The sequence below is a fragment of the Olea europaea genome, chromosome 20, assembly GCF_002742605.1.
Source record: "Olea europaea var. sylvestris chromosome 20, O_europaea_v1, whole genome shotgun sequence".
Classification (NCBI taxonomy): Eukaryota; Viridiplantae; Streptophyta; class Magnoliopsida; order Lamiales; family Oleaceae; genus Olea; species Olea europaea.
Genome location: NC_036256.1, coordinates 4,263,329 through 4,286,091, shown reverse-complemented (window position 1 = coordinate 4,286,091; position 22,763 = coordinate 4,263,329). Strand labels below are relative to the sequence as shown.

Here is a 22,763-nt window from a genome sequence, read left to right as displayed (position 1 = left end):
GTCTTTGTTAACTTTTATCAAGTCAAGTAACACGTCTCTTATTTTAAACAAATAAATCGTATACTACTTATATGATGAACAAGTTGAGTAGAATTAAGAAATCATTGCAACATGAGTTTGAAGAATCCTACGCCACTTGTCCCCTTCTATTACATTTGAAATGGACATAATCTATAAATGAAATTCCCAAAATGAAAAATTATTTTTGGGCCTTATTTATAAATAGAATGGAATGGACCTAATTTATCAATTTTTTTAATAAAAAAAAATCATAGTGAACCTAATTTATCAAATAGAAAAATAAAATAGGCTAAAATTTGAGATCCCTCTAATGATGGGCCTGAGGTGATTGTCTCACTCGCCTCAATGCAAAAGCGGCCATGTTTCTAAAGGTCAGTGTTTTTTTTATGTATCTGACATACTTCGTGTACGCTATTTACATCTCTAGGATAGTTCTCTTTAAGTTTTAAATCCACTATTTTATAGCTCTACTTTATATTTTACTTAAAATTTGCTATGTTACAGTAATCCTGATTTATTTTATTCTGACATCTTTTTCATTTTTAATGCTTTGAACATCTGTCAATCAACCTTGCCAAACAATGATGCTTGCCTCACTAGAATCATCTTCTTGACATACCTCTATCAAAGATACATTGAAGTTGCCCCACATCTCCAAGTGGTAAAAGAGGAGGGTGGAAAAATCCAACTTTGCTTGAGGCTGCTGCGTCAAGGGTTCGAATCCTGAAATATGGATTTGACTCTTGAATAAGTGCAAGTGTACAAGCAGCCTTCCACCCTGTACCATTGGATGCATAACCTGCTATTTACCTCTCTTACGATACTCCAGAACAGTGATGGTGGGGGACCCTTAAGATTAGACTTTAACCTTTACATTGAAGTTCTTTAGAAACAAGTGCAAGCTCACAAAAGATCTTCAAGCTTAATGTCAACAACTTCCATTGATCGAACTGCCACTAGCTCGTTGAATCACATAAATGGCTAAATCCGCACTGTCGTGATCTCGTGAGAAGTCAATCACCTTATAAGAAGTCAGAAATTTAATAATACAACCTTAAAACTATAAAACATCACTTTTATTAGTTAACGGTAGTTGCGGTAATGCTCAAGGTCCAAGTAACCCAATGTTCCCTTGTCACGTGGTCTGGTTGATCTCAAATTTAGTCTAGTCATGGCCACTCTGCAAGAGGAAAGGGTAATTTCAAAAAAAGATTATGGTACAAGTGGGTGACAACATGGAGTATATATAGGCCCGGGAAAGAGAATAAAGTGGGGGAAATGAAAATGAAAGATGGGAATATATATCAAAACACTACGAACATTTCTGCCTCTACTTTGCAGTTTCACCTTCGTTTTGGTCACGAGACTTAGCTATCAACAGTCGTTTGCCAGAAAAGGGTAAAGAAAAGGAGATAATTTAGAACTTGTTTGGCTCCATTAAAATTTTAACTCATTTTTCCCTCTTTTCTTATCAAGCACACGTTCTCTATAAAATAATATTACACGTAAATCCAAGATTTTTTCTTCTTTTTTAAACATACATTCTTCAAAAAATTACTATTCCAAAATACTTTTTCTCCAAAATTCAATCATAATGGAGTTCAAAACAAGGGTTGAATCAATGTTCATTGAACTTTACTATATTACTACTAGTTCACCAAAAATTTAAAAGATTACTTCTTGCTCATTGAACTTTGCTATAAAATATTACTTATTCACCGAAACTTAAATAGTTGTTTGTTTCTCACTGGACTTCCTATAGGTCAAGAAATTTAAAAATTAAAAGTTACTCGTTACTCATCCAAATTTGAACAAAATTACATTTTCATCAATTTACGTAGACAAAAATCAATGTGATGGATGAAAAATCCTATGTAACACTGACGGAGTTAAAAAATAATAATAGCATGGACAAAATTTTTTACGTGCCGAAAGTTGCCTATACGATCTCATTGTGTTATCCACTACTATCGAATGAACAAAATATCTATTACTGGGAGTTCGCCATTGTCATCTCCTTGTAAATAAGAAAATAATAGTTAAGTTTCAGTGATGAAAATTGTCCATAGGATCGTAGAGGACAACACCATGCCGTCACATGGACAATTTTCGTCATGCGCAATACATATTTTGGTGGACTATAAATATGTATTGCAGCACTTATGCATCCAGCCATCTCGAATCATTAATTGGATGACTGTAAATACGATTCTTTAGTTCTTTCAGAGGAAGACAATCTTGAGAGAAAAAACATAGGTTCATCCACTTTTGGTGGCTCTAATAAGTATAAAATCGCACTTATCACCATGTCTTTTCAATTTATCTATCTTTATGCCCATAGCAAATTCAAAATAACATATCTTTAGTCTTCACTTCTTTATCACATTCCTTCAATGAAGTTAGACATGTTTGGTATACAATATTAGTCAATTGTGTTAGGTTATGACTCAAATTTAATGTGATTTGGAAGTTTGATTCATGAAGGAAACCTCGATAATTATGGTTTGAAATTCTGGATAAATAAGGGATCAAATTTCATTATAGATTGAGAGTTTGATGGGGATAAGGACTTCGGGATTGATGAAAGTGTTCTAGAAAAACAAGGAGACACGACGCCAGAAGCTGCAAGAGGAAGCAGGCGTCAGCGCTGGTGTCTAGGGTGCCGCGACGCCACCTAAACGAGAGAGGAGGTCTCCTAGTTGATTGCTACTGTATTTTTTGTACTCTACTTCATCCATAACTCCAAGATTTGACACTTATATATACTCCACATGTTCTAGGCTCTTCATAGACTCAACAAAATAATTAGATCTTTATTTTATACATTAAAAAATTGAGAGAATCGTTTAGATTTAGTTTGAGAGTATCAAATCTTGTAAACACAATTTTAGTTTCTTGGTATATGAAATTCTCCTCTTCTTCTACATAAATCCTGTCTTATTGTGTGATCCAATTTTCTTTATATTGTTCTTTTTCTCGTTCTTTAATTATTTGACCTGAATTCTCAACAAATTGTTGTCCAATTCACTTCACCAACACATGAAATCAATGAATAACAATGGCACTTGCCTCATTAGAATAATCTTCTTAATATGCCGTAGGACATAAATACATTGAAGTTCTTTAGAAACATTCGTCATGCTTGGTCTTTCTCCTTGAGCTCGGAGAAGAGAATAAATAAATAAAAACTACTCAGCTGGGCCACCCTGACCTTTTCGGCCGTGCCATTTATTTTTTTCAAGTTCTCAAGATCTTTGTTTCTTTAGCTACAAATTGCAATTTTTGTTTTTCCAAAGATATGGGATTGCTTTTTTATTTCTCCTCGAAAGCTTCTTAACTCTCTTATGAAGAAACTCATTTTCTGATCTCAAAAGTTCAAGCAACCCCCATAATATTCAGATATTCAATAGCCATAACTTCAAACTTCAAAAATTCTTCCTTCATTAATGAATCTCTTGCGTTAAAAACTCGACTCTGGTTATTTACTTAGTAACTTGTTTTGGAGCTCCATTAGCACTATTTTTTGCTTTTCTTCTTACGTACAGGCGCAATGCCAGCACCCAACGAGGGGGCGCGGCCGCGCGTGCTGGCTCCGTCAGAATCTGCAAAGCCGCCGGGTAAGTAAGGACTAAGGAGTTGCAGACTACAATTGCGCCATTGGAGAAGACTGAAGAACAGAAGAACTCTGAAGAAGGAAGATGAAGATGGAGCCGCTCAGCCGCATAGCCGGGTTTTAATTTTTTTGGTTGGGTTTGGCCGTTGGGCTTAAGTATATTAAATTCTGGGCCTATTTTTAGTTAATTTATTAAGCCCGGGAGAGTATTAGCCAACCCGTTAGTCCATAACCCATTTTATTTGGCCTTAATTTTCATTTTTCATTCCCAGGTGCAAGGGCCAGCAAAAGACGAGTCACGAGAGGCAGTAGCAAAAAATTTTGAATTTCCCCCAAATTACCAAACCCTTTTCCTCAATCCTCACTTCTTCTTGCTCCAAATTCACACCACAAACTTCAGGCATCACCATCAGACTTTCGGACCGGTCAATGTCCGGTGAGTGGTTACTCCTTCTTTCAATCTTTGTTATTATTATTTTTTTTTTTGGGTTTTGGTGTTGATGTGCGTAAAAATGCTAACAAATTTCAAGAATGGGAATTTGAAGAGTAATACTCTCCTGTCTCGGTGTCTCCTAAGTCCTGAAGGAACTTAGGAACGTGTGTGTGAGTTGTGACTTGTGAGAGAGGCGATGCCGCGAATGCGATGGCCGATGACGGTGATGGGGGTGGAATTTTATGTTCTTGACTTGTGATTTGTGAAGCAGTGAAGTGATAAATGGAATTCTGGAATGGAAAAGTGAGAATTTGAAGAAGGGAATAAAGAATTTTATTATTATTCTTCTTCTTTTTTTGGTACATAGTACTCCACATTGTAGGATTAATTATACAATATATTGAGGTTAATAAATCGTTTTAGTAATTTTTGAATATGTAAAAAAAAAAATCGAGAGTCATATACGTTTACGAAAAAATCGTTTTGGAACTTCCATTACCAATTTAATTATTCTTTTTTTTCCCATTACCAATTTAATTATTAAAACTTCCATATCTTATCAATCATTTAAGAGAATACGAAGCCTGCATCACTAATTAATCTTCCGTATCTGAAACTTTTCCTATTCAAAAGCAAGTTAATTTTTTGGAACAAAAAAGATGATGCAAAGTGAAATAAAGTGAAGCATCCACTGATCCAAGGAAAGAAGAGAGAACCTCTAATGCTATCTAGTTAGAATTTTGTGAAAAGGAAATCCCCTTCCACTCCACCCCACATACACAGTGCAACGTGTGGATATGCATATTTTGTTGGACTTAAAAATAAGTTTATTTTCCTCTCAAGTTACTTATTTTGTCATTATATAATTTCTTAAATTTACATTTTATTGAAAAATAAAAAGAGTCCAGAGGTACTGATTCTTATTTGAGAATATTGGATCAAACCATGTCTTTTAGTTTCCCTTCTCATAAATTAGGTAATTTATGTGAATTTATGTTTACGAAATTGTATTTGCGAATTGTGATTTATGATGAGTAATTTATGATATGATGAGGGAATATGATATTAGGAATGATTATTGATTTGGGAATTTACGTTTAAGATGACATTTTGCAGATTATGGAGTGATTTTTTCAACCAAAGCGAAAGACCATACCCAATTCTTCTACTTCTAGTTGTGGATCTAGTCCCGCCACTGATTCTAGTCAAGCACAAGAGTTATTGAATAACACAAAGAAGTCTCAGGCTCAATTTAATATGGATGATCTTGTATCTGATCCAGGGATACGCCCCCCTATCGAATCATATGATCATAATATTAGAGATGTTGTTAGAATGTCATACTTGGAGAAGGGTCCTTGTCAACCATATGAACATGATTTTTCAAGAAGACCGATGGGAAATGATAATAGATGTTTTCGGAAAGAATGGTTCTCCGAATTTCATTGGTTGGAATACAGTATAGAAAAGGATGCGGCGTATTGTTTACATTGCTACCTATTCAAACCTGATAGAGGGGGTCAAGGGGGTGGACATATATTTACTAAGACTGGCTTTAGGGATTGGAAGCACAAAAAGACATTGAAAGATCATGTCGGTCTCTTTGATAGTTCTCATAATCAAGCTTTTGCAAAGTGTACGAACTTGATGAATCAAAAGCAAAGTATCTCTTACGTTATTTCTAGCCAAAGTAGTAGTCAACAACAAAGTTATAGGACCAAGTTGATTGCGGTGCTAGATTATACTAGACTCCTCTTTATGCAAGGGTTGTCATTTCGTGGTCATGATGAATCGAAAGAGTCTCTTAATAGAGGAAATCTAATTGAGTTATTGAACTGGTATGCAGCTCGTTGTAATGAAATTAAAGAAGTTTTATTTAGTAATGCTCATGGAAATGACCAAATGACTTCACCAACCATCCAAAAGGATTTGATTAATTGTTGTGCCGTAGAGACGACAAGGGCTATTATCAATGAGATTGGTGATTCTTTGTTTTCAATTTTAGTTGATGAGGCTCGTGATAATTCTGTGAAAGAACAAATGGCAGTTGTTTTAAGGTTTGTTGATAAAAGTGGGCGAGTGAAGGAGCGTTTTTGGGTATATCTCATGTCACTGATACTTGTGCCCAATCATTGAAGGATGCCATTGATGCAATGTTTTCTACACATGGGTTGAGTATATCTAGTCTGAGAGGTCAAGGCTATGATGGAGCAAGTAATACGTCAGGTGAGTTCAATGGGTTGAAAGCTTTAATTCTTAGAGAGAACCCACATGCTATGTATGTTCATTGCTTCGCTCACCAGCTTCAGTTGGCAATTATATCTGTGGCACGTAGGAATTGTATGGTTGGTGATTTTTTGGATGTACTCGCTATTATTGTGAATTTGGTTGGTGCATCATGTAAGCGTGTAGATGCTCTTCGAACAAGTTATCAAGCTAATATTCTGGAGAAGCTTAATACTGGGGAACTTACTGGTGGAAGTGGTCAGTTTCAAGAAATGAGTTTGGCACGCCCAGGTGATACTAGATGGGCTCACATTTATTGACAGTTACTCGTTTCATTAATATGTTTAATGCTATTATAGATGTTCTTGAGAATATATCAGAAGATGGCGTACATTCAGATCAAAAATCTTCAGCCTTAAGACAGATGAACAATATGCAAGGTTTTGAGTTTGTGTTCAGTCTTCACTTTATGTTTGAAATTCTTGCAATTACAGACGACCTTTCACAAGCCTTACAGAAAAAGGATCAGGATATTCAGAATGCTATGAGGTTATTGAATTTGTGTAAGTGTGCATTGCAGAACTTGAGAGAGACTGGTTGGGATACTTTGTTCAGTAGGGTGATTGAGTTTTGTGTTGATAGACATATTTTAGTGCCTAATATGGAGGATATTGTAGTGGTGAAAGGTCGACCTAGGCGTGTAGCTCAGCAGGTGACTTATTTTCATCGCTTTTATGTTGATTTGTATTGTCATGTGATAGACTCAATCTTGCAAGAGTTGAATGATCGATTTCCAGAAACAACTATTGAGCTCTTTACTTGCATTTCATGTTTAAGTCAAAGAGATTCATTTGTAGCTTTTGATAAGGATAAATTGCTACGTCTTGCTCAGTTCTATCCTTTGGACTTCAATAGTGAAGAACTTTTATTACTTAGACCTCAACTTGATAAGTTTCTTTTGCTTGTGAGAATGCACGAAGCTTTCTTTAATATCAATAGTATATCTTGTGTAGCTCAGAAGTTGATTGAAACTAGAAGTTTCTGTTATTTTCCATTGGTTTATAGGCTGCTCACCTTGGGTTTGATTTTTGTTGAAAGGGTATTTTCTGCTATGAATCTAATCAAGAGTGATTTGTGCAACAAAATGGGTGATGTCTGGTTGAATGACAATTTGGTGGTTTACGTGGAGAAAGCTATTTTTAAACAATTTGAAAAAGGAGGCAATATTGCAACGTTTTCAAATCATGAGACCCCGTAGAATACAGTTGTCTAAGTTTCCAGTTACAGAGTAACTGAGTAAAGTTGTATCGTATATTTTTTTTACTATTTTGGGTTGTATCGAAGTATATTTTCATATGTATACGATTTTGACGTTTTAGTTTATTTACATATATATTGAGTAACTTTTAATATTATGTAACCAAATTTTAATAAACGATTGGACAATTACGATCGTCGATAGTCAACGATCGTCGGTCAACGGTCAATCCGCCCTAGCTGGACTTGAATCCTGGATTCGCCACTGCTTGCGTATGCAGTGTTTCATAATAGGCATATGCAAAAGGCATGATTTGATTTTAAAAAAACTTGAGATCTTTTTCTTCAATCATGAATGAAGGCATGCATTCGATAATCAAAAGCTAATTTTGTCCTTCTGCCTTTTGGAATTAGAAATTCTAGTTCTATAGCACCTATAGCAATTAAATCATAGATAAAATTGACACACAAGAAACACTAGATTTATAGAGGTTTACTTCAATGTAAGACATTCACTTAGAAGAGAAAATTTCACACCATATCTTCTCTAAATTTGATTACTCATTTCATATCTTGGCAATGATTAAAATCCAAAACTTAACAATCCGAGTGAACTTATAAGATTAATTTTGCATTGAAGGAGTATATACTTTATTTCTTAGTTTACCGTGATTCAATATTAGCAGTGAATATTCTAGTACCATTAGTGGAAAATTTTAGAGTATCCTTGATACAATAATTCATACGGGACAAGAAGAAAATATTTTAAACAATTAGGTTTAAATGCAACATTCGTAGTTATGAGGAGATAGGGGCAGATGGCTTCTTGACCATTATAATTTTTCAAAATGGCCGTTGACTGTAAATAAACAAAAAAAAAGGAAAAATTATTAAAACCAATAAAAACAATGAAATTCCATTTTTGCCCTTACATCCATCTAAAAGTGAAAAAGAGAGGAAGTTCATGTAGCAAAACCGCCGCCTGTAAGCAAGGAAAATCGACGACCCAGACTGGAGCTCTCCATTTCTGTGAAGAAGGTAAGCTTTGAAACTCTTTTCTATCATTAATCTTTGATTTCTTGAATTGTTGTCATTAATCATTGATTTCTTGAATTGTTGAGGGTTTATTTGTTGAAAATTCAGTTAAAAAATGGTTGTATAACATAAATAATTAGTGGAGTTTCAATTTTATTATTGTTTATGTGGGCGGAGATCGTTGAAAGTAGTAATCTTCGTCATTGGAGCCGCCTGCAACGAAGCAGGCAGAGAATCTCGAAGGCCCAAACGGACCAAACGTTTAGGCCATATGGATTTTCCAAGTGGTCCCAGACGTCTGGACCACCTAGGAAATCCCGCCCGGGCCATCTGGAAATGTGGCCCATTTTTTTTATTTAATTGAATTGTTTTTTTATTTCGTTTTATTTAAAATATAAATAATTGAAATAAATGCCTCAGACGTCTGGGCTGCCTGAATAGAAGCAATTGAAATAAATAATAAAAAATAAGCATTCAATAAAGAATTAAAATAAATGCTAAATAAACAAGTAAATAATTTAAATAAACAATTGAAATAAATAATGAACATTTAAATAATTTAAATAACAAATAAATATCAAAAATAAAAATAAGTAATTAAAATTTAAATAAACAATTGAAATAAATAATTAAATATTTACGTTTAAATGTTCAATAAATAATTTAAATAACCAATAAATATAATAATTAAAACAAATAATTTAAATAAACAATTGAAACAAATTAAATAAACAATTGCAATAAATAATAAAAATTAAGCATTCAATAAACAATTAAAATAAATGTTAAACAAACAAATAAACAATTTAAATAAATAATTTAAATAAATAATTAACACTTAAATAATAAATAAATAATTTAAATAACCAAGAAATATAAATATTCAAAATAATTGATTTAAATAAGTAATTAAATAAAAATAATCAAAATTAGTAATTAAATATTAAATAAACAATTTCAATCAAACAATAATCATAAATTAATTAATTAATTAACTAATAAATAAATAAAAATAATAAAAAATTTAAATTTAAATAAACAATTGAAATAAATATCTAACACTTAAAATAAATATTAAATAAACAACTTAACAAATAAAATAATTAATTAAATATTTACGTTTAAATATTCAATAAATAATTTAAATAACCAATAAATATAAATAATTAAAACAAATAATATAAATAAACAATTCAAAAAAATAATAAAAAAATTAAACATTCAATAAACAATTAAAATAAATATTAAATAAACAACTAAACAATTAAAACAAAGTAAATAAACAATAAAGAATTAAACATTCAATAAACAATTAAAATAAATAAGTTTACAAAAATTATTTTTTCGCTTTTTATAATTTGTTGTTTAATTTTTAATTACGTTCATTTTCTTTATTTCGTTATCTGTTCTTTCTTGCGTATATTGGTTACAGTTCGTTTAGTTTAATTTTGTAATATAATGCTTTATCCATTTTCAATTAACAATATTCTAACATTTGAAATTTTGCAGGATGAATTACTATTTGGATGTTGTCATGAGACAGATTCCGACAAAGTTACGTCGAACTGTAACTTTGCCAACTTCACATCAGTATTGGATTCGTTGGACGAGGAGCACGCGGAGATATTACATCGATCTTGCTTATGGCCCCAATATTCGCTGTGCTTTGTACAATTTTCTGGACAGTTGCTCGATTTATTATTATGTCGATTGCTTAAGCCAGTTGATGAAGTGCCCTCCACTTTGATCTTGGGGGTAAGGTGGCTACATTTTCCATATTCGAATTCGCTATCATCACCGGATTGAGATGTACATGTGAAGAAGCAACGAGGGCTCGTATTCTGGCAAACAAGAGGCTGCTGAATGATTATTTAAATGAGCACACAACAGTGACACTGGCGCAGTTAAAAGATGCATTCATGGAATGCAACCAGATGTCCGACAAGTTGAAGTTAGGGATGGTGTTTATACTCAAAAGCGTACTGAGGTGTCATCATAGGAAAACGTCGATTGACGTTTTTCATTTGGAAGTTGTTGATGACATCGATATATTCAACAGATATCCATGGAGCAGAGATGCTTTGCTAATATTTTGCACGTCTTTAGGAGGGGGCATTCGATGCCTAGGGAGATAGGCACGAGCGTAAGTACGATATATATGGTCTGCCATTAGCTTTGTAGGTAAATGTTTAACATAATGAATTATCTATTTTTAATTAAATTATACATATAATAATTGTAGTTGTTACAGATATGAACCTACGAGACTGTCTTCATCCTAGCTGTTCAGTATGCAATGAGAGAGGATATATGCTGCCCCCAAATGCACCGCTGGCGAGCACAAGACAAGTCCCTTGCAAAATAATTATCAGTTCTCCTTGACGATCTTGAGGTATGTATTATACATTTTCGATTTATATTGTATGTCCTTTTCGAAATCTCAATACGTGGTCATTAATTCGATGAAATGTCAATATGTCAGCTTAAAGTCCTCACTGAGTGGACACCGTCAATCGGGGAAGAGGGTCAAATTTATTCGTGATCTGTTGACAGTTCTTGCTTCGAGAGAGACCCGAGTCCATCGTGGATCGAGATAGAGTATATTAATTAAATATAATTTGTTGATTATCATTATAATTTTTGAATTCAGTCATTCATTTGTAATGTTCTTTTTTTAGTAGCACTGTCCATTATCACATCCGCCGAGGATATCACCTCTGTCGAGGGTGTCACATTCCCCGAGGAGGTCACCTTCCTACATGAGATCACTGTCCCCCACGCTGACACCTCCCACATGGATCTCCTGCACATAGTCACAGTGCTTCCATCGATGATATGTTTCAACTTTTGATGGAGATCAGAGGTAAAATAGCTTAGTTACGACGTGATATCGCGATGGTACAAGTCGGTTTAAGAGACCTTTATGCTGAGATCGTAGTGATAGGGGCGACATAGCAGGCCTACGTGGGACTAGCGGCTATTAGGATGGAGAGGGTGGCGGAGGGACTGGTGGCTATCGGGATGGAGGGAGTGACGGAGGCACCGGTGGTTATTAGAGGTGAGGGGGTCAGATGGGTTATGTTGACTCATCGTAGCCAACGAATGATACATTCGCTTCATTTTTTTTAGGCATGATGGGGATGGAGGATCAGATCCCAATGGAGACGGATGTGGAGGGGGTGCTCAAGGCTAAGGGGTACTCGAGGTGGAGGAGGTGGTGGTACTCGAGAAGACGTCAGACTCATCGGATGTAGTTTTTGTGTCGGAGGGAATGGGAAAGGGAAATAAGCATGTCGGAACTGGTGGTCAATAAGAGGCAGAGACAGTTGTCGTAGTACATTTTTTCTCCATTCATGGCCGAGACGAAGAGAAGAACGTTTGTGAACGGGACGGTTCCCAATCTCTTTCATGAGGTCGACGCGATCAGGCACAAGCGTTCGATGCATGGTTCAAATCACTTAAGTCCTTGTAAATATTTTATGATTTCATTAAAATACATATGAGATCATCTATGATTTGTATGACATTTCATTTTTTCAGAGACAGCTATAAGATTGGAGAAAAGACCATTTCGACCGCTAAGAAGTGGTTTGAAGATATTTTGACGCGGTCAGGTTGGCTCGCCAATGATGTGAGTATATTCTCGTTGTTATTTATTATGTTATGATTACATAATTTGTTGTTTTATTTAATTAGACAACCCCTTTTTTGTATTTTTACTTTAACATGTCGACATGGCCATGTAATGCTGCGCAATCGGGTTCGGAGACACCCGAGATCTTTTGACATTGCTGGCCGAGTCATCATGAGCTCCGGGTTTGCACGTGCAGTTGATATCAAGCACAGCATGCTTCTGGACCAGAGGAATGGATACGTGTGCCTGATTACATGGTCGAGCGGGTCATTGGGATAGAGCCGACATGTAGAAAGCCATTGACGAATTGTACACATATATACGTACCTATTATCGCAAACTCACACTGCTTTGCAGTTGAGATTGCAATTGTAGAAGTCCGAAAAATAAAATGAAATTAGGCTCATATTTTAATGTGACGATCTAGCATCAGGAACCTAGCCTATATATGAACCTCATGCTCGACCCACATAAGAAATGAAAGCTCAATATTAGTCCAATATGTTTTAAAATGAATTTATTTACAATCTTATGGTGGTTCAACGCGCAACCCAGGTTCAGCCACCATACATGTTTTTAAAATTATTTGATGAAGTTGGACGATATAATTTAATGTTTTTTCCCAAAGATTGGACCAGACGGTAAAAATTTATTTTATGTATAGAAAAAAAAAAAAAATATATATATATATATATAATTGATTTGCATACATGTTATTTTTTTTAAAATGACAAATATATATTATTATATACACACACATAACAACTACACGTTAAAAATAACTTTATATTGAATAGTCAAACAATTAATCTTATTAGTTGGTATAGACAAGTCATTTAAATCCCAAAACTAAAATGCATTCAAGTTCTTTTAAATTGAGTGGAAATGAAAAGATATAAAGTGTAACTTTGTTGTTAAATACTGCCAACATTTTTTTCTTGAAATTGGGACTGATTTTCCGTCTTCTTCAAGGTATTCACATTCCTTTAATTTATATTATATGTGATATAAAACAGCCCAATAGTTAATGCAAATTTAAATTCCACTTTACCCTCAATTCCTTAGGTGATTCCACCGTTTTTTTTAAAGACAAATAAAGTGTAGACTTTTCATTTTCTCCAAATTATTCCTATTCCATTTCATACATATCTTTTTATACAAGTTTCACAAAAAAATAAAAATAAAAGGGGTGCAACTTTGATCACGGAAAGATTTTCAAAAAAAAAAGAAAAAAAGGAAAAACTTTGGATTCCATCGGGAGACAACATTCACCAACCAACTTTATCGATTCAAAAGCATCAAACGAAGGTAGGTTGAGGTGAAAGTGTTATTTCATTTTCAAATTTGATTTTTCGTTAAAAGTTGAATGAAATGGTACCTCAGGGTATGGTGTTTCGGCACTACTATAGTTTGAATGATCATTGTCCGACTCTACGTGTTATGATAATGCTATAGATATCGGATTTTACCGGAAATCCATCTACGTGTGCGACGGTATGAATCCATGGTTCGAATTTTCTAATTTGATTACGAAATGCACCGATGATATATATTGAGTTTCAAACTCATGGGTTAAATCTCTTCTTACAGGTTGATTTTGTTCTTTTGTTAGGGGCGCGGATGATGGTGGTTGAAGATGCAATTTGACATGAAAAAGTCGGTGAATTAACAACTTTAAATTGATTATGAAATATTTGCATTTCCTAGTAATTACTTTTCTTTGGACATCGTTTATGAAACTATTTCTATATATGATCTAGAATTTACTTACGAAACATTGTCTACAAAAAAAAAAGGTCAACTATTTAATGTTACTATTTTCTTAGAGATTTCAGTTTCTGCTCAGAATTTAAAAATTCATAACTAATTTGTTATTTCGAATTTTTGAACAAACTAATGGTTTTTGATAGCCTCATAAGTTAGCTACTGAATAAACTTGAAATCATATCAATCCGATGTCGGTAAAATTTTATATGTCACTTTAAGTAAACATAGTGTTGCTGTTTTCTGAAAATTCCAGTTTCTGCCATTGAACTTAAAAATTCGTAACTCAATCATTACTTGGGATTTTTGACGAAACCAGTGCGATTTAATAGCCTCACGGATTAGCTACTAAATAAACTCAAAATCATGGCAATCCAATAACTATGAAATTTTATATGCCACCTTAAATATGCTGCGCTGGGTTACTTCTCAAATCGAGTCGCTGCGAGATTTTGAAAAATATTTTAACATGAAAGCTAAATTTTGGATATGTTATATTATGAGAATTTCCCTACTTTTTCTTAAAGTTTCGTGAAATTTCGACCTAGATTACTATGTAAACGAGTTTACTTTAAAACTTAATGTTCAAAAATGGGAAGTCAAACAACAACATTTATTTTTAAATTCTTGCCTAGAATTTCACGTAACAAAAAATATATTTATGCATGGATGTCACCTGAAGGCATTAGAAATTAGTTTATTTTGTATTGGGTTATGTTGTCATTTATTGCTCTTTTAAAATATATATATATTCTTAAATTAAATTTTTATATTTTCCTCCAAAAGTTTAGCTATTTTTTTAAGTTTACAGCTAAAAGTACAATTAATCTAGCAACGTTCCGGTCCTTGTGGGTCGAGGTGTTGCAGCAATCACCAATTCCACTATCTATGTGTACGATTCTGATCACAGTTGTCTGACGCAAAAATCAACTGCAACAAATACTGGAGCCAATGTCAGTGATTATTCTCATGATGGATAAATATGCCGACGTTCGAGTAAATGACAGATTAGCCGTATCGCAGGACAGGACGACGGGAAGATAATGAGTATCGTAAGTATTTACAAGTTTTTTATTTTAAAACTTAGTTTTAGTTATAGTTATCGAGCTAATATATTATTATTTACTTGCAGGGGCGAATGTGCTATATTCGCAATAATGTATATAGAATTTTTGAGTATTAGGCACGACGTTGATAAAATAACCCAATTTTGTATAGATATGTGGAAGTTGAAGTTAGATTGCGGTCTGTATGAATGCAATTGTGATCCTTAGTACATTATGTGTTATTTATTTAAAAATGTAAATATTGAATCATGTTCCAATACAACAATTGTATAATATTTGTTTATTTTATTTCTTTATTTAAATATTTCATGAATTATGTTAATTATTTATGTTTATTGTTTATTTAAGTAAATAAGAAATAATTAAAATAATAATTAACACAACCGATGAAAATATTTAATGAAATATTTAAATAAAAAATTAAATCTAATAATTAAAATAAATAATTAACATAAATGGTATGCATAACCAATGAAAATAATTAATGAAATATTTAAATAAAAAACTAGATCTAATAATTAAATAAAAACCTAATCTAATAATTAAAATAAATAATTAAAAATGTAAATCAATGTTATAAATAATTACATTGTCAATATTTTATTAACAAATGTTAAATTTTATTAAAGTAGGCAATAAAAATCAATGTTACATTGTCAACAATTACACATCTGTTACATTCTCATGCAAAGAAATCTGACTTGTACAAAATCTTCTAGCATGCCATGTTGTATCGTACCCATAGCACTTATGAGGTTGAAATTTTTTTCGGTAGATGTTATTCTAGACATACGTATACGTCTAGGAGTACGTGGTCCAATTGCTGGTGGCAAAAAGTTATTCAGTGAGAGCATGTGGTCGGAAACTTCCCACTCGAATTCATTTGGTACAGGTAATATTGTTTCGACATACTCCGCTCTCCAATAACCAGTCATGTAAAAAGCACTGCATAAGGTATGTGGTGAAAATCTTCTATTCATAGTTACTGCCATTATATGTGTACACAGAAAACTCTCCAACTGAAACTATTTACACGTTCACATGTTATCATTCAAGTCCACGATGTATCCGAAATTATGTGCACATCTCATGGAGAATGAAACTGATCCAGTGGTTCTACAAATACCTTTCTTGCCACCTTTAGAGTCTTAAAGAGATTATCTTCTTGAGCAGGGGTTAGCACACTTATACAACTCTGGATTCCTCACGTCGATCATGAAACCACTACTGTAGCTTATCACGAATATTCTCAATCGTTGCAAGAATTAGTACCTCTCGATTCTTCTTGAATAAGGCATTGAGCGACTCTGCATTGTTCGACGTCATCATGTTGTATGGACGTCTTGAAAAATGTGATCGTGCCCAATGTTCGATCCCTATCTCTGTTAGATACTCCCATGCAGCATACGATTTACTTTCTATTTCGACCATGAACTTTTCAAAATCTTGAAAACTGTAAGCCTCTGCAATTTAACGATGCCACTGCATCGATACATAGTCTTCAGGCTTCCCTGTATATGGTATATACAATAACTATGATGTGCCTCGGGGAAGACTTCGGCAATACTACTCATTATTGACTGCCTTTGGTAGGTTACGAATGCAAGGTTCTCGACATCCCTAATTACTTCTCTCAACTTTGTGAAAAACAAATGCATTGCTAGATCATTTTCTCCGTCGACTATGCCGAATGCAATATGATAAATTTGGATGTTTGCATATTAACATGTTGCAAAATCAACTTACCTCCGTATCTAGCCTTAAGGGTTGTATCGTCAACTAGGATTAGGGGTCGCATTGCGTTTCGAAATCTTCAAACGCATTCTCCAAGGGCCATAAAGAAATACTTGAAGTGATTCTCGTAATCATTCTCAATAAAAAATGTCGATTCAGTATTAATTTTTTCCATATTATAGCAATACCTGACCAATTTAAATAAACAATAATCATAATTTAAATAATCAATTAAATATTAAATAAATAGAAAAGTAAACAATTGAATTAAATAATTAAATAAACAGAAAAATAAACAATTGAAATAAATAATTAACAATTAAAATAAATATTAAATAAACATCTAAACAATGAAATACCTTGCCAAATTAGCATAACTTCCAAGCCTTCAGATAGCTCGTGATCATCCCGTACTCTCGACGAACGTCATTAACGATTTTCGAAGGTCTGCAGATCGTTCGTGGTTCTGAAATTTGTGCATTATTTCTCGACCAATGAACCTTGATCGGGCTTGCCTATAATCATTTCGAAAAATACCCACTTCGAAAGCATGTTCCCGTGCATACTTACGAACTACAAAGAACTCATTTGTGTCTATCTTCGTCACTCGCAAACCCCAATGGCAACTGTTGTCAACACAAACAATTGTGTAACTCGACTTGTTTTATTTATTCACTTTAAACTCAATAATTGTGTTTCGAAGCAATCCAGTGAAAAACTTTCTGCAAATCTTTCTTCGTGTCAAACAGTTGCTAGACATACAAATCTTCATCATAGGGAACTACACGCGAATAATTAAAGGATCGTGCACTCGGTCTAGCCTGTGAGCTCCCACTCAACTCATTTCTCAGACGGAATAAAGCAATTAAATTCTTATTTATAAAGTCATTATCTTTTTCGTTGTCACGAACTATCGAGGAAATTCTATGCATAACAGTGAGATCATGGTGAGGAGCAAGTGTCTCTAAAATAGTCACATCATCCTCACGAACTATCTCCACTGTGTACCAAAACTCATTCACATTATGATCTCCTCCAGCAAAATCTTCGTGTTCACTATCAGGACAATTCTTCTTCTTCAAAGTTAAGCAAATAAAAATCGTACGTTTCTGGTTCATTTCAATTAAAACCTTCATTTTAGCAAAAGTAACCGTTGTAGGTGGAATTGAAATTGATGTATATTAGCCCATTAGAAATCCCTATTCCATGTTGTACTGAGAGCGATCGACTTTGAGCAAGTTTTGTAACTCATTGTACATTTTTGCATATGATGTACTTGATGTTATTACAATTGCAGTACAATCATGTCTTTCACTCGTCTATTTCCACACCCATCGATTATTTTCATTCTTTTTAATTTCACCAAAATAACAAATCGTGACTCTAGCCGATCCCATATCTGCATTAGGAAATATTATTTATTAAAAAAATTGTAATTTATGGAAATAAAAGGAGGAAAAATATGCTAGACCCGACTAAAACAAGGAAAAATGGGATAAAAAGGGCCCATAACGGTCTAGACGGTCCGAGCTGGCCCGGACATCCATCCGGTCCAATTGTTTTGGGTCGGATGTGTGTTTGATTTTTCGATTTTGCATCAATTTTTCTGAAATAATATGCATGCATGTGAATTTTTTCCTCGTTTTTGCTAAAAAAAAATTGTACATTCATTTAAAACTGTAATAATTTATCTGCTTACATCAAATAAGATTCAAAGATCAAACAATATACTAATTTAACTAAAACGAAATTAAAAATACATATTTATACTTACCAATTTCGAGTGATGACTATGAATAATATTTTCTTGTTGAACCTTTAATAATTTTGTGAGATTTCAATGTTCAAGCAGATGGAATAGAAAATTTCTTTTTAACTGTGTTGGAAAATTTGATAAGGAAAGTGATTTTGTTTGAAATTTAAGTGTGAAGTGTTTGGTTTTATTTATTTTTTAAACGAGGATATTATTATCTTTTGAACAAATGATATATTTTTATAATTACAAAACATAATAAGGGTAAAAATGACATTGGTGAATGGGAAAAAAATATTGGTCAATATGGCAAAGTTGTTCTTTGACTTGGTGCTTTTGAAAAGTACCCTTTGTAGTTCTGCAAACAAACGAATGGAATGATCAACGTGTTAAATGTTATAAAGTTAAATGGCTATTTTGATTAGTTTTTGGAAATTACCAAAGTAGCTCGAGGGAGTCAAAACTATTTTTCTATAAAAATTTCTTAGAAAGAGACATTCTTTTATTAGTTAATATTTTAAAATTCTAAACTGTTTTGGTAGCGTAGAGGTACAATTTCTTTATTTATTTATTAAAGAAGAATAAGAATAAGAAGCAGTTGATCAAGTAGAGGTTTAAGGAATCGGGTTCGCAACAAGAATGGAATATCCAATTACTGTTTTCATTTATTCTAAATCTTTAAATTCATGTCTTAGTTAAAAAATAAAATAAATAAATACATAAAGGATAAGAAAAATTAAGATATTTTATCCCTGATTCGACTCAGTACAAACCCGTCCTCTTCCATCCTCGCTTCCTAAAAATTCCTAACAGGGCACAGGATGGAGAGGGTCATCTTGCTTTGTCTACCTTGTTGCCGTTCTTGGTAATAGAGTAAAATCACGAGCTTGTAAATTTGTTGCTTTAAATGTATTTCAACTCTTATGTTGTATGTTGTTCATGGTTGTTACGTGTTGTCATACTTGGCCAATCTATTTGGGCCTATGGCCCACTCAATTCGAACCACGTGTCGTTCTAGTCGAGGTGGTTTGTATGGCAGAGGCCCTTCATGCCGAGGCCCATATGCCGAGTCCTATGAAAATAGCCGAAACCCTAAAGCGGAAGTACTACATGAGTGGCAAAAGACCCGAATCCGAAGCAGAAGCCTCCGAACCATGAATGAACGTCTTCCATGATCACTTCTCCCAAGAGATCTTCTACATAAAGATCTTGTTAGAATGATTGATGGAACATTTGTTATAAGTATACATGTCAAGTCTTGTCATTAGTATGTGGGTTCTGCATAAGCAATAAATACGCAGCAAGCTAGCAAGTCAAGGATGATGCCTAGGATTGGATGTTTGAATTAAAGAGATGAGATCACGTGCCACCTCATCCAATGGCTGTCATTTCACATGTACCACTATAAATACTTCCCTCGTGTAACATTGACAGACTAATGCAAGAATCAGTACAAAAAACCACACTTTACTCTCTTTTTCATATTGCTTTATAACACAATACGAGTTCATACATATTTACATGCACATTCATGAGCACCGATTAGTAATTATTGTACAATCGGATTACGAACATCCCGTCGAATTCCGAACGTTCTCGTCCTGCGTTGTTGAGTTACCCCCACGCCCCTGATTCTTTCGTCCTAGACCGTCCATGTGTCTTAGCGTGTAGGACCTTCACTCACGCGTGCGCGGGTGGGTCCGACATCTGTTGGCAATATTTTTTGGGGTCAACAATAGTAATATATTTGCACGATAGAATATTAAGGGGGTGTTTGTTTCTCATTTTTGTAAGAATGAGAATGAAAAATATATTCGTTATGGGCTCCACACAAGAGATATGAATTCAAATTTGATGACTTAATATGATGAATAAATGATCATATTTTTCATTTTAATGAAAAAAGAATGGAAACCAAACGGGAGCTAAGTATCTTTTGAGCTTCATTTTTTCAAAATTCAGTTTTTCTCATAAAAAGATTTACACGTAAATTAAAAAAAAAAAATTCCTTTTTCTAAATCACAATTTTTTCGAAAAATTACTATTTCAAACCAGATTTTAGTCAAACGGGGGGCTAAGAACTTCCACGTTGGCAGGCGGCTATCGGTAATTAGCAAGCAAAAATGCTGCCTTCTCAGTACACCAAGCTTTCCAAACTACTGTCTACGTGTCACGTTCGTATTTGCCATTTTCCAAGTTTCACTTCATCAACAGTACCATTCGTAACCCGCTTGTCACCGATCCCCAAAATAACCCTCAAAACCCCAGGCCGTTAAATCATTTTCTCCCTCCCATTTCTCCATTCTGCCTGCAAATCCACCCTACCCTGTCCCGAATCTATACATACATAATCTGTATCTATCTGTGTGTAACGAAATGGAAGCTCTCTGCTTTGTCCCTGCTCAATCACCCGTCCTCCGATCCAAATTTACCACGAATGCCCCCGTCAAATCACCCTCCACAACTGTAAAAAGGAACCGCTTAAAGCTGTTTATTGAAGCCACCATATCGAAATCGACGGGGGATATTTTACCGGCCGTGGACAAATCTCCGGGGGCTGCATCATTGGCGGCGGCGGCGCCATTGTTGAAAGTGTCCCCGAGCTCCCTGCACTGCGAGAGCGGGTGCTTGATACCGAATTTTCCAGCTGGTGATGGTGCGGTAAACGATGGTGCTTTGAATGCTATGCAGTATTTGACGAACATTTTGTCTTCCAAGGTGTACGACGTGGCGTACGAATCTCCGTTGCAGCTGGCGCAAAAGCTCTCGGATCGGTGGGGGGTTAATGTCTGGCTCAAGAGGGAGGATTTACAGCCTGTATGAACATTCTTATTACATAAGTGATTCTTTTGGTATCTATGTTTTTGAGATATAGTAACATGTGGAATAATTTGAATTTTGTTGAATAATATTGGAAAATTGGGTAATTTTTTTGGTTAAGGTGGAGAAGATTTTGCTATGTAGCAATTCTTTTTGTGTTTTCTACGGAGATGTTCAAATGTATTGCCCACTGTTAATAGCTATGAAAAGTAATATTTTTTAAATTCATTGAAAAATTATAAAGCTTTTGTTATAGTATTGGCTAAATTACTTAAGGTTAGGAAAAAGTTGTGTAATTCAAGATTTATGGGTTTTCTAAGATTTAAAAATTCGAATGATCATATTTGAGGGTGTACTAATATTGGAAAAGTCTGGGGAACATCTTTATGATGCTTCGTTTTGAAGTGCACTCTTACCGAATAACAGGATGCTGAAGTGATATATACATTCTGGGTGTTTTGATTTCATTGGCAGGTTTTTTCGTTCAAGCTTCGAGGGGCATATAATATGATGGCAAAACTTCCACAGGAGCAATTGGAAAGAGGAGTCATATGCTCATCGGCCGGAAATCATGCACAAGGAGTAGCATTATCTGCCCAGAGATTGGGCTGCAATGCTGTGATTGTTATGCCTGTTACTACACCAGAAATTAAGGTTAGTAGTTGTTTCGTACATCACTTTATGTTTTGTAGTTTCCACTTATAACATTATATGCTTTATTCTAAACTGCTGTTCTGTACTTGTGTAGTGGAAATCAGTTAAAAGTTTTGGGGCAACAGTTGTACTTATAGGGGATTCTTACGACGAAGCACAAGCGTATGCGAAGAAACGGGCTCTGGATGAGGGCCGCACTTTCATTCCTCCCTTTGATCACCCAGATGTCATATCTGGGCAGGGGACAGTTGGAATGGAGATTGTACGCCAAATGAAAAGCCCAATACATGCGATATTTGTGCCAGTTGGGGGTGGCGGGCTTATAGCTGGTATTGCTGCCTATGTGAAGAGAGTTTCTCCTGATGTAAAGATTATTGGAGTGGAACCATATGACGCAAACGCAATGGCATTATCATTGTACCATGGTCAAAGAGTAATGTTGGACCAAGTGGGAGGTTTTGCAGATGGTGTAGCAGTTAAAGTGGTTGGTGAAGAGACTTTCTCTGTGTGTAGAGCACTGATAGATGGGGTAGTTCTTGTTAGCCGTGATGCTATTTGTGCATCAATAAAGGTTAGCATGTTATTTCAGTTTAAGAGTTCTGTTTATTTTTGCGTATCATCTTGATGCTTCCTTGTAATCATCCTGGTTTATTCTCTGCGTTCTTGACTGGGAAAATGTATCTTCCTGCTGGATAACAATATTGTGCTGGAATTTCTTATTCCTGTGTGCATTGAAGGAAATTGTTTTTGGA

General features: G+C 34.3%; 1 protein-coding gene and 1 pseudogene across 1 annotated transcript; both read left to right on the top strand.

Annotated features, from left to right (window-relative positions):
* The first annotated feature begins 1,877 nt into the window (after window positions 1-1,877).
* Window positions 1,878-7,551, top strand: LOC111368975 (zinc finger MYM-type protein 1-like). Its single transcript, XM_022990467.1, has 8 exons — window positions 1,878-2,041; window positions 3,567-3,638; window positions 3,688-3,751; window positions 3,907-4,070; window positions 4,339-4,426; window positions 5,211-6,164; window positions 6,206-6,584; window positions 6,653-7,551. The coding sequence occupies exons 1-8, from the start codon at window positions 1,878-1,880 to the stop codon at window positions 7,549-7,551; spliced, it is 2,784 nt and encodes a 927-aa protein (XP_022846235.1).
* Window positions 7,552-20,778: 13,227 nt separating this feature from the next.
* The window catches only part of LOC111369460, a 4,092-nt pseudogene continuing 2,107 nt past the window's right edge, over window positions 20,779-22,763 (top strand).